This window comes from Ptychodera flava, chromosome 2 (assembly GCF_041260155.1).
Source record: "Ptychodera flava strain L36383 chromosome 2, AS_Pfla_20210202, whole genome shotgun sequence".
Lineage (NCBI taxonomy): Eukaryota > Metazoa > Hemichordata > Enteropneusta > Ptychoderidae > Ptychodera > Ptychodera flava.
This window is the reverse complement of record NC_091929.1, coordinates 17,516,018-17,528,504: the sequence shown is the minus strand read 5'-3', so window position 1 is coordinate 17,528,504 and position 12,487 is coordinate 17,516,018. Positions and strand designations below refer to the sequence as shown.

General features: G+C 36.7%; 2 protein-coding genes and 1 long non-coding RNA gene across 4 annotated transcripts in view; 2 read left to right on the top strand and 1 right to left on the bottom strand.

Moving 5' to 3' along the window:
* The window catches only part of LOC139115899 (V-type proton ATPase subunit E-like), a 340,813-nt gene that overhangs the window by 64,890 nt on the left and 263,436 nt on the right, over window positions 1-12,487 (top strand). The window lies entirely within an intron of this gene.
* LOC139115794 (uncharacterized) overlaps window positions 1-12,487 on the bottom strand; it is a 41,150-nt gene that overhangs the window by 16,515 nt on the left and 12,148 nt on the right. For both annotated transcript variants that reach the window (XR_011548190.1, XM_070678160.1), the window contains exons 5-6: window positions 10,213-10,385; window positions 8,668-8,913 (exon numbers count right to left, since the gene is read on the bottom strand). Coding sequence is in view for 1 of the 2 variants with exons in the window: in XM_070678160.1 (XP_070534261.1) it covers window positions 8,668-8,913; window positions 10,213-10,385 (419 nt within the window). In the remaining variant the exon portion in view is untranslated. The remainder of the gene's footprint in view (window positions 1-8,667; window positions 8,914-10,212; window positions 10,386-12,487) is intronic.
* LOC139115772 (uncharacterized) lies at window positions 2,139-6,063 on the top strand. Its single transcript, XR_011548188.1, has 3 exons — window positions 2,139-2,369; window positions 2,609-2,758; window positions 5,769-6,063. It is a non-coding gene; the product is annotated as an uncharacterized lncRNA (long non-coding RNA).

The window sequence follows — 12,487 nt, the reverse complement described above, 5'->3', positions numbered from 1 at the left end:
CCAAAAATAGTCTATATTGGCTAGTCAGTGTCAATGGTGTAACTAATGACATAATCTGACACATCAGTATAGGCGATTTGATTATAGTGTGTTTAATATATATTATAGCAATAATATATTTGGAGTGGGCCTGAACTGTTTAATGCATGCATATATATACTGTATTTTCATTAAGGGAGGATAATTCACAACAGCGAGATACAGTACAGTCAGTCTTTTCCTAGAATGTGCATGCCATTGCTTGCGTGATTTGGTCAATTTATCCACGGCAACATACCTTTTTTGGCAATTTTTAGGAAGATGGATCACCCATGATAACGTGTACATCTCAGGATTCTCAAGAAACACTGGTTAGTTGCTGTGGAATAGAATCATGGGGTTGTAAGTTATTTTGCAGTTATATTTGTTAGCTCTCTGTCAGTGACGCGGAGCTTATCAAATAGGTTGATTTTCAGACGTCATCGTCCGTCAACAATTGCCTTCTCCTCTAAAACCACAAGTCCAATTGCTTTGAAATTTTATATGCAGTTTACTTGGGGTGACCTCACGTTAGTTTGTTCAAATTGTGGTGAAATTTGCATATTTGTATTTTTTGGTGTTTTTGGTAAAAAAATCTTCTCTGAAATCGCTTGTCTGATTGCTTTGAAATTTAATATGCAGTTTACTTAGGGTGACTTCAGTCTGATTTCTTCAAATCTTGGTGAAATTTGCATATTTGTATATTTAAGGCAATTTTTGTCATTTTTGGTAAAAAAATCTTTCAAAATCTTCTTCTTCAAAACTACAAGTCAGATAGCTTTGATATTTGGTACATATGTCCCTAGGGATGATCTATTTCAGATTTGTTCAAATTGTGCAGAAATATGCAAATTTGCATTTTTAAGGCAATTTTTGCCATATTTGGTCAAAAAATGTATTTCTCAAAAAGTACGGTCTGATAGTTTTAAAATTTGGTATACAGGTTTCTATAGATGAACTTAGTAATATATATTGAATTTCTGATGAAATCTGTAATTTTGTATTTTTGGGGCAATTTTTGCCATTTTTGGTCAAAAAATGTGTATTTCCAAAACTACTGGTCTGATAGCTTTGAAATTTGGTATACAGGTTTCTATAGATGAACTAAATGATATTTATTGAAATAATGATGAAAGCTGCAATTTTGAATTTTTGGAGCAATTTTTCCCACTTTTGGGTCAAAAAATGTGTTTTTCAAAAAGGACTGGTCTAACAGCTTGGAAATTTGGTATACAGGTTTCTATAGTTGTACTAAATTTGATCTTTTGAAATTATGATGAAATCTGCAATTTTTATTTTTGGGGGCAATTGTTGCCATTTTTGGTCAGAAAATTTTATTCTCAAAAAACTACTCATCAGATAGCTTTGGTTGACATGTTCTTAGGGATGATCCGATGTGATATATTCAAAGTATGATGAAATCTTCAATTGTGTATTTTTGCAGCTTATTTTAGCCACTTTTTTCTGACCACTACATTGAGCTATCAAAGATTTCCACCTTCTACATCAACATGTGTCAAAAATAGTTATTCTCTACATAAACACAGCGGAGCTATATCGGCCGCTAGGTCGCTTGTTTATATTAGAAAAAAGATGTGCAACTTGATCCAAATATTGCATTTTTGACTGCAGAATGCAAAATCATTAGGATTTTATTCAAACATGTACCGTACAAACTGTTTGTTTCATGTAGCCTACAGGGTTTTTCAGAAATATTCTAATCATCAGGAAATTTGTTGAAATTCAATAATGTTCTGGACCACAGGTATAAAAAGAACACTGCAGCTATCATAAACATATCTGATTTGAATAGAAAGGTTAACAGCGTGAAAGATAAAATTCCACAAAAAATCCACGTGAAGCAGTAAATGAATATTTTTGACATGTTTTCACCCATGAATATCAATCAATATCAATATCAATCAAATGCTGCTTCAACAAAGTACTTGACATTTCAGCTGTAGTATATCAGCAAAACTGACAGCCTTTCTCAACGGAATAAGCAGATCACAAGACCCACTTCCACAACAGTGGGATTCAAAATGACGTGTTCAACTGTATAGTTACTGTGAATTATTGTGTGTAAAACAATAATATATGTTATTCTTAAAATGTATGTCTCCACTTATGCAGTTGCAACGAATCATGATCAACAGACTGGATGTGTAGATGTATTACAGGGTAATATGGATGATGATGATGATGATGATGGTGATGGTGATGACGATGGCGATGACCAAGATGAATCTAGTGAGGATGAAAGCAACATTAATCATGATATTGCTTTTTATCCATTTAAAAGTTCAACAGAGGTGGAATTGGCTCTACTTGTCTATGGTCCACATCCATTGGTAAGTGTATTTTATAATTTCATTAATGAAAAAATCTTGTCAAAGTAATATCTGTACATTTTCATACATTTATTGGGGCTTTAATCTTATTATATATGGATTTCTTGTTCATTGTTGTTTGCATTGATTAATTATTTGATGTGTGAATGTTACATAACAATTATTTGGTAAAATTTCAGTGTCTTAATCAGCCTTAATTTAAAACATATCACAAAGTTTATACCTTCATATTGTTCCAGATGTGAACAGTTCATGGGGGTTGTAAGATCAAGATACACATACAGTAACTACAAAAATCTATCCAAGGATGTAACAATGTCATTCAGCAAACTGCAATTATTAGAGTTCATCATGCGAGGTGGTATTTGAAAAGAAGGCCAACTGATCCGGTAGGTTTTAACATCCTCTCATACATTCATGTTAAAAGGATACAGTTGTCAGAATTGCGCTCCAAGGTGGTATGGGACCCATATGACCAATGTATCCACTGTATCCAATGGTGATTGATTAAAGTTAACATGACTGTCATAATCTACATCATATAATTTAAATGTTGCAGCTATGATAATGAGATGCATCTAGATATAGTGCACGAAATACATTGTTTGTAAACAAGAAATTCGCAAGGCGCAGTTCTGATGACTGTTTCCCTTTCAGGCGTCATAAGCATTTGTCTGAAACATAAAAGTCACATTTCAAACATTGGAACCATGGAGTATGTATATGGTAGTAAAAGCTATACTTTAACCCTTTGCAGTCCAGAGCGCCCTCAAACGCCCTATGGGGGTGCGGCCAAAGTGCCCGAAAGCGCCCGAACATTCCAGACTTCCGATCTTCAGAATTTTCTGGTCGCTGAATCTGGCCCTTAGCATCGTTTAGGCGTCGGAGCTCATCCAGTAGATTATTTTTTCTGTTGATTCCATTTTCAAAACGTAGAAACAGTGAGTGACATTGACGTAGGTGAGATCGATGCAGCGCTATGGCAAGTACATGCTGCATGCAAACTATAACCGGAAGTGCCCGATAAATAGTGTGAGATCTCATAGGGTCGCCTCATGGTACGAAATATTGATCTTCTGAATTTTCTGGTCGCTGAATCTGGTTCTTATCATAGTTTAGGCATCGGAGCTCAGCCGTTAGATTATTTTTTCTGTTAATTCCGCCGCCTTTCCGTCAACAAGTTGTCGATGAAATCAACCACTACGCGACTCAGTGTTGATGGCCCGGCGCCGACGTAAACCAGTACGAAGGTTGATGAAATGCGGGCGTTCATAGCAAAATATTTTGATCGAAATTCACACCATGCCAGATGTAAACGACTACTGGTCAACAGACGACAGATTACAAGTACCGGGGATCGCAAAAGTAATGCCAAAGAACCGATATCAGAAGTATTTTCATGTCAATGATAATGAACTCGATGTGCCCGCCGGTGACCTCAACCGCGTGCATGATCGTACGTTCAAATTTCGACCTCATCTTGACCTCAGGCGTTCAATTTTCTTTTCCCGCAAATTACGGTCATTTCGCCAGCTGTCGATTGATTAGGCTATGATAAAATTCAAAGGCCATATGATCCAGTACATGCAAGCCAAGCCAGTCAAGTAGTATTTCAAGGTTTAGATGCTTACTTGTCCCTTAGCGGATACTGTCTGAGCTTCAATCCCCAGAATTTATTGGAAAGAAAGGCGGACGTACACGGTACAGGCGCCAAAAAGAGAACTATCGTACCCTCATTTTTTTGAATTAAAGACACTTTATAAATAAATACTTTTATTTTGTTGTAAATTTGATAATTTTGTGTTCAATATTACTTTTACTGTATTATACGTTTAAAAATGATGAAACATTTCCTCAATGTGCCATGAAATTTGCACAAGTTGGTTGATGATATATAATAATATGTACAGCAAGTTCTCGGCTCTATGATGCTACAACAATTGCAAAATTAGAAAAACATTGATTTTCAAAATAACATGTAAAAAAACAAGAAACACTCAAATTATGTGTTTTGTTTATTTTTATTTCATCTGGGACTTCTTACCTGAAAAGGAAAGTGTAAAGCTGCGCAATAAATCAGCTGCCAGCTTCATTTGAAGAGGAAAAGTGTCAAGAAATTTTCTTGAATTCCCCATAAGCAATATATCATTGGAAAGGAAATTTTATAAGCTTTAAAATAATTTCAGGTTGCTGTAGTCAGTTTTGAGCCACTTTTTTACAAATTTGGAATAAACAATACACTGTTAATGATTACAGAATATTTTAATTTTTGAGTGGGGAGTTCTGGTCTCCACTGTACATTGTTATGCAAATGAGCTGGGCTGCAAAGGGTTAAGCCAAGGAACAGTCTGTCTGTCTGTCTGTCTGTGTGTGTGTGTGTGTGTATGTATGTATGTATGTATGTATGTAAAATATGGTTGTATATGGATGGATGTATGTATATGTATATATATATATGCATGTATGCCTATTTGTATGTATGTATATGCATGTATGTGTCTGTATGTCTATGTCTGTATGTGTCTATTAAAAATGTATGCATGTATGTTTGTATATGCATGTATGCCTATATTTGTATGTATTTAAGTATTTATGTCTGTGTGTATATGTCTATCTGTATGTATGTTGTGTATATGTCTTTATGTCTGTCTGAATGTATATAAGCATATATGCATGTATGTCTGCAGGTATATATGTATGTATGTATGTATGTACATCTTTATGTGAGTATGTTTGTTATAGAAATAACAGGTGAAGCGCTGACCTTTAACGTTTATTTATGGGCAAGGAAAAGAGGAAAGCCAAAAATTAATGGGTAAGGCTTGCCACGCCCATAAATAAACGTTAATAGTCAGGATGGAGTATGTTATTTCCATTATATTATCAACGAAACCAAGGAAACCGTCAAAATTTGCAAAAATTTCCAAAGTGTATGAAAACTGGGCCCCAGAACTGAGCAATACGCGACACACTGTCATGTGCACTGGAAAAATTTGGCAAATCCAGAGATGTTTTCAGAAAAAAAGTATCTGAACTTGGCCCACAAGTGCTCAATTTTATTTTGTGATTGATTATGATTTACGTTTGAGCTGTAAAGTTACAATACTTTGAGTTGTTTATCTTATTATTCATATTCATGGGCATTTAAACAAACCATTACTGTGTATTTGTGGTCAGTCACCTGGTTCTGCTCGACCAATCAAAATGCGACAGGCATGGTATGGTAGTGGAACTTTTTCTGTAAAATCCAGATTATCTTCTACTACATATGGCATAGAGAATCACAACTAAATTATGATGTAAGGTGTTCTGTGAAAGGACTTTGCGAGTAACTTGCCCATATTCCCAACCTTGGTAATATTTTGCACTTACATGTTAGTTTTTGGTTTATTTTAATAGGTTGCATATGGATTCTTAAGAAGATGTGTGAATGTTCAAGAGCAAGCCTACATTGGTTTTCAGAAATTTATAGATATATCCAAGTACTGCCAATACAATTGCAAAGTGTTACGATTAATTGATGATATCGAGTTTGTAAATGCTGAGAGTATTGTGGGTCACTCATGTATTCAGCATATCTACGAAGGAACTACATGTAGAATTGTCACATCATGTAGCAGAGTTCAAAATAATGTAATCCGGACAAAAATATTTCAACACAATAGACATTATCCTTTCTATAGAGTAAACAAATATTTCAATGCAAATCAAATTGTTAAAACTATAACTCTAATTTAGTTTACATTAAACTTATATTGCAGTATTAAAAGACGGCAACTGTTCCATATGAGATTTTTACTTACACAGAAAGCTAAAAAGTATACGGTAGAATATAATTCAGTGGAAATTATTTAAAAATGGTAATTCAGAGACATTCATTTTTGTGGTCATTTTTATCTTCGCTGTCAGCGACATGGAGCACTTATCAAATAGGCTGAGTGTCCAGTGTCATCCAGCGTATTTATTGTGGTCCATCTGTCATCCATCAAATTCTTCTCTGTGTCTAAAACCACATGTTTGATTGCTTTGAAATTTGATGTGCAGTTCACTTGGAGTGGCATCAGTTGGGTTTGTTCAAAAATCTTCTTCAAAACTTCATGTCTGATGTCTGGGATATAAGTCTGTTGTGATGCTCTATTTCAGATTTGTTCAAATTTTACAGAAATATGCAAATTTGTATTTTTAAGGCAATTTTTGTCATTTTTGGTCAAAAATTTATTTCCTCTGCCAGCTTTGATATTTGGTATACAGGTTCATAGGGATGCTCAAACTGTGATACATTCATTATGATGAAACTTGGAATTCATAATTTTTGGGCAAATTTTTGCAATTTTTGGGTCTAAAAGTCTATTTCTCAAAAAGTACTGACCTGATAGCTTTGATATGTGATTTCAGGTTTCTACAGATGAACATAAAGGCGCCCTTCTCAATCCCTGGTTCTCGCATTAGCAAATGTGTCAACAGCCCATTAACAGCTTGTCATTCTTTTGTTTTCCATTGAATATTTTATCAAGGAAATAATATTTATATTAGATAAATCGGAAAATTGAGTGGGGCTGTAATGTGATATATTGAAAATATATGCATGATGAAATCTACAATTTATTTATTCTTCAGTAATTATTGCCATTTTTGGTGAAAAATTTTGTTTCTCAAAAAACTACTTGTCTAATAGCTTTGATTGACATGTTCTTAGGATGATATTAATGTTATATGTTCAAATTATAATGCAATCTTCAATTGCGTATTTTTGCCGCTGTTTTTGCCGGTTTTTTGTCAGCTCATCCTGAAATCTGCTAAAAAAGATTTCAGTCTTCTGTATCAACACATGTCATAAGTAGTTATTTGCCACATCTGACGTTAGGTTGCTTGTTCATATCATTATACAATGTGCATTTGTCAACCTTGCTACAAATTCAAGATGAATGAATAACGTTCTTGTTGACACCTTAGTTATCTGGCTTACTTCACACCTGACCTATCATTGTGGGTTTAAAATATTGCACTATGTTAAAAGCTTGAAATAGTGTGAAATAAATCATTAATTTCTGACATTAAAATGTATCATTTTTGTATGTTTCATTGCTGTAGCACTTTTGTATGAAAGAGGTGTTGTGTGGAGATGTATAAACACTCTCATAGTGTACAGAATTGTTAATAAGGTGCAAATGCAAGGCAATGAGAATGCCTGAAATGATACACAGGGTTGGTACACATGTGTGGCCAATAGGACTGTACAAGGTCTGTACGCACCCTGCAACACATGTGTGTAAAGTAATGTAACAGTGGTATATACACCTCTGTGGCAGGGCTTCTTAGCAGAGCTACTGGGACATGGCTGTGAAAGGAAACCATAGTTGAGGGATATAATTTGTAGTCTAATCACAGTGTTGTTTCACACATCCCTGTGACACAACTATAGAAAATCTGACTCTGCTACAGGGTTTTGTGCTACATTCATGCACAAGGACTGCAAAAAAATCTACTCTGTTACATGGATGTAAATCACAGCTATGCTACAGGGTCGTGCTCATCTACACTGTACTAGGATGCTAGCACAACCCTGTAGCATAGCGTTGCACATCCTAGTACATGGTTGTGCCAGGTCTCCTGTGTAAAGATAACCATTGGTCAAACATGACACAGCATGTTTTTATTTTGTCAAAGACTTGCTCAGAGACATGCAGATACAGCGTGCTGACCGAGACTGCAAAGGTTTGAACCAATCATAAGCCTGAATCAGGAAAGACTCACTCTTTCTAGTGGTAAAAATTCTGCTACAGTGTATTTATTTTGTATGAAAAGAGAACGTGAGACATCTCAACACATCCTTTGATGTGTTGATTGTCACAAGCAAGGAATGTGTGAGTGCTGAACACCGAAACTCCAAAAAACTCAAAAGACAAGCGCTGTAATGTAACTCATTCAAAGGCCAGTAATGTTAACTTTGGATGATATTTTTCATTATATTTTTTGTATGTCACTTTTAATATATTATTCTATTCCCAAAAGAATGCTGAAATACAAACACTTTAGTTTGTCAACATGGCGTCCACATGTGTAAAATGCACTGTTATTGTTTACATTTGAATTCTAGTCCGCAGTCTAGGCCTAACTGACAAGCTGAAAACTTTGTATATCTTCATGCTTTGGAGAGTAGAACAAGAAATTATGGTGGATATTAAAAACAAAAATAGTGAAAAAAATCCTCAAAAGGAAGCATTACTGACCCTGAAAGCAAGAACATGTCTTGGCACTAAAAGAACTTGCTAATTAAGGTTAACGATAATTAACTTACAGTGACTTCTTTAACAAGTTTATAGAACTTTTTTGTAGCAACTTCTGATTCCATGACAGCTATCATGTCCAACTGTTGGGCAGTACTATATTCTGGCTCATCACGGTCTTCTCCATCATCAGCTGCTAATTCTGACGAACCATGGCCACTCATATTGTTGCAAATTGCGAAACAAAGCTGCTTCCATCGAAGCAATATATCTTCGTATACTTCTGAGCCAATGATGAGTTGAAATTCATACAGCATCTGAGATACAAAGAAAAGCGAATTTTTGATTTGATTTGATTTAAACCTTCAGTATGCAAGGCCTTTTGGCCCTAAGTACAAAAGTTTACATAAACATGTCAATCTTGATTTAAATATATATTCCAAGCTTGCAAAACCTTTTCTCATTTTTGAAAGGCAAAGTTAATGACCGTACTCAGTTGATTTACTAAATAAGCATTCTGTGATTACAGAACTATTACCCAAGCAACCTGGCGGCCAATATAGCGCTGCTGTGTTATGTAGAAAATAACTATTTTTAACATATGTGTTGATGAAGAAGATGGAAATCTTTGATAGCTCATTTCAGTGGAAAGAAAAAAGTGGCACAAATAGCTGCAAAAATACACCAATACAAAAAAGCTTTTGCATCAGTGGGATCTGATGGCCCATGGAAGCTCAAAAAGTGAGTCAGGTTGAAAAGAGGGGTCCTTCTCAAGACAATTATACATTTATTACATGCTATACCCGTGCTGTTAATTGTTTTGAAGTTCAAACGAGCAGATTCCGTGAGTGCTGCAGTTTTATGGTCCTAAAGTCTGCATGGCAAGTAAACCTACAATCAGTGTACTTGTTCGGAAATTCATGTTGTATACTTTGCAAGTCATGCATACTTTGCAAGTCATTGAGTTCTTTTAGGCATTGTAGTGGAGCCAGCTGAAATCACGTAATCATTCTTCATGAAAATGTCGAACATGCCTAAATGAAGGCCGAGTTTCCGATGATGGCCGCTCAATGTTTTGAGACTGCTCTGTTTCTGACTGATGCGTTTCCGATGTGGAAGGTTGCGGCGTGCACTAGGTTGTCAGTTTCCAAGGAAACGGTTGAGTCACTATGTCATATTCGATCGCATTGTCTTCACTCGTCCTGTGGTTGGATTTGCCTTTTTTGCCAAAGAAACTAGGATTGTTCTTTCTCCGTGTTTTGATCCATTTAAAACTGGCTAACTCGAATCTAGCCAAAGAAAACCTAGTTCACGATTATGCAAATGAAAATTCACTGAAGGTTGCTATGGAAGCGGCACATCTCACGTTCCCACGAGCAGCATGCATGCATGAGCAGCGTGGAATGTCTACTTCCGTGTTTGGCCTTTCGCCTATAGCACGTAAATAAGTGTATTCTAGGGACCTCATTTTTGCTGAAAGTTTAGTGGGACTGACAGCGCTCTGTGCCTTGTTGACCCGATGATTGATTTTTTTGGGGGTCTTCAATTTGTTTTGCAGGGATGGCACAAGGCTGCAGCCTCGGCAGAACACTGTTTTATATATACATGCTACTTACACACTGTTGCTGCTCTAAGTAGGAATGTTGGTCCAATATGCTTACAACGCTTTCCTCGGTGTTTTTCATGAATGCTCTTCTTTTCACATGTGTTTCCTGCAACGCAGTTTTAACTTGGCTGATGCCAGGACGTTTCCCATCCTTTAATAAATTTTTCAGGTAGGCAACGGTTCCTGCAAAAAAATTATAAAGTCATATTTTCTTTCATAAGGCAACTTTACTTTTCATCTCACTGGATTTCATCACCACTCTGACTGATGTATGGTAAAAACAAGTATCAGAGTAGTCTCGCATGCCAGACCTCGAACCTGCATGCGGAGCGAGCAGCAAAACTGCAAGCTGCAAGTAACCACAGGTTACGAGGTCTGGCTAGAACCAACTGCTCAGGAATGTGATGATGTCAAAAGTGGGCTGTCTTTCCTATGCTAATAAGTATACCTTTGGACTACCGCCTACAGACAATCATAATGCATTTTCACTGTACGTGCCCAGCAAACCCATGCCGAAAAGTACTCCTGTAAAATCTACAGCGAGAATTTATTTGTGATGCCATTTACCAGCAGCTCATTGGCAGTCGAATGGGGCAAAAAGTCTGAGCTTCATTGGAACGGAGCAAAAGGAAAATGAAAACTCCATGGAAGATGATGTCGACGATCGACAATCACAAGCACTGAAGCAACGCCGGAGCAATCATAAAACGAGAGATTTGCCATATCAAATCACAAAATTCATGGAAACATTTCCTTCCAGATAATCTGTCATAGCTACCTCCTGCTTAGGTGTCAGGCTCAGGGTTTTTGCACATTTCATCAAGGTTGCTGGGGATAGAGTATACCGTGATTTCACAAAATCCTACTAAGGTCAACGTACAGCAGTTTACTACCAATGAAACATGTCTGGATGAATGACACAATCATTTAGTTGAGTTCAAAGGGCTATTTTTAGACACTCCACCCACCATATGAATATAAAGCAATAGATGTGCTTTTTCATCTTGCCGATTTTTGAAGCAATCTATTGGACAGTATATACAGCATGTTGGTTCTAGCCAGACCTCGTAACCTGCGGTTACTCACACCTCACAGCTTCAAGGTCTAGCATGTGAGACTAGTACCAGAGATGCCAGTCCAGCTTGATTAGTGTAAACCTAGACTACAAGAACAAATAAGTTGTCTAGAAGAGAGCTGAACATTGTTTAGCATAAACAACTGTTGTTCAACAAATCAACATGAACTCATGGCATAGCGTTATGTCTGTAAGTTTGAATGAAATCAGTTCAGGTGTGTCTGAGTGGTGACTCTAGATCAAGGTCAAACCTTGTCAGTGGGGACAAAATTTTTCAAAAGACAGAACCCTTCATACCATTTGGCACCTCAAAGCAACCTTCTGTACATATTGAGACTGGATTCATTTTAGATTGACAATACATTTCTTGTATAATTGCTCCTGTTTTCAAAGGATATACAAAACAAATGTTTATCAATTTCCCGAAAAAACAAGTAATCTAGTAATCTAGTGGCTGAGAGCTCCTGTGTGAAATTCACATAAAATAACAGGCCACTGTTGAGATAACTGTGGATGAAAACTATTAAAAAAATACAATATCACCTATTATCTTGTTCACATTGGCAACCCAACTGAAATTTGGGCCGACGCAAAATAATTGTCCTTTTGGGATTAAATTTGGTCCGTGTCCACACTTACCGGTACCAGAATTAGGGCGACGTAACTTTACCTTCCTTTGTGACCTCTGACCTGTCAAAGTTCAAAATGGCTCATTTGAATATGGCACGCTGTTTCTACTGTTCATGATTTTCCTGTGTTTTTACGCACAAGAAGGGCAAATATGACTACCACTCACCCTTTTAATCATCGGAGAGATCTTCACCATTTATTGGATGAGCATATGGTATATATAAGACCGCGGTGGAGAAATAACCAGTGCGCGGCATTTTTGACATGCCTCTCTAGTCTATTACGTGCACTGTGGAATCGAATGACATGGTCTCGTTTGCGGAACAAAGGTTGGTGGGAAGTTCAGCGTACATGGGATGATATTAAAATGTAAAGACTGGATTGAAAACTTTCGATAGGTGTAAACTTTAGTTTCAAACGTCGTTTGTTTTGTGCGAATAGTGTGACTAGTTCAACTTCGATCCATAGCGGAGGCCTGGTCAACTGGGACCAGGGCCGACGTAACGTGTCCACACTGGCGATTTGCGTCGGACCAAATTTTGCGTCGGCCCTGAGTCGGCCCTGAACCCCCCTTCTAACC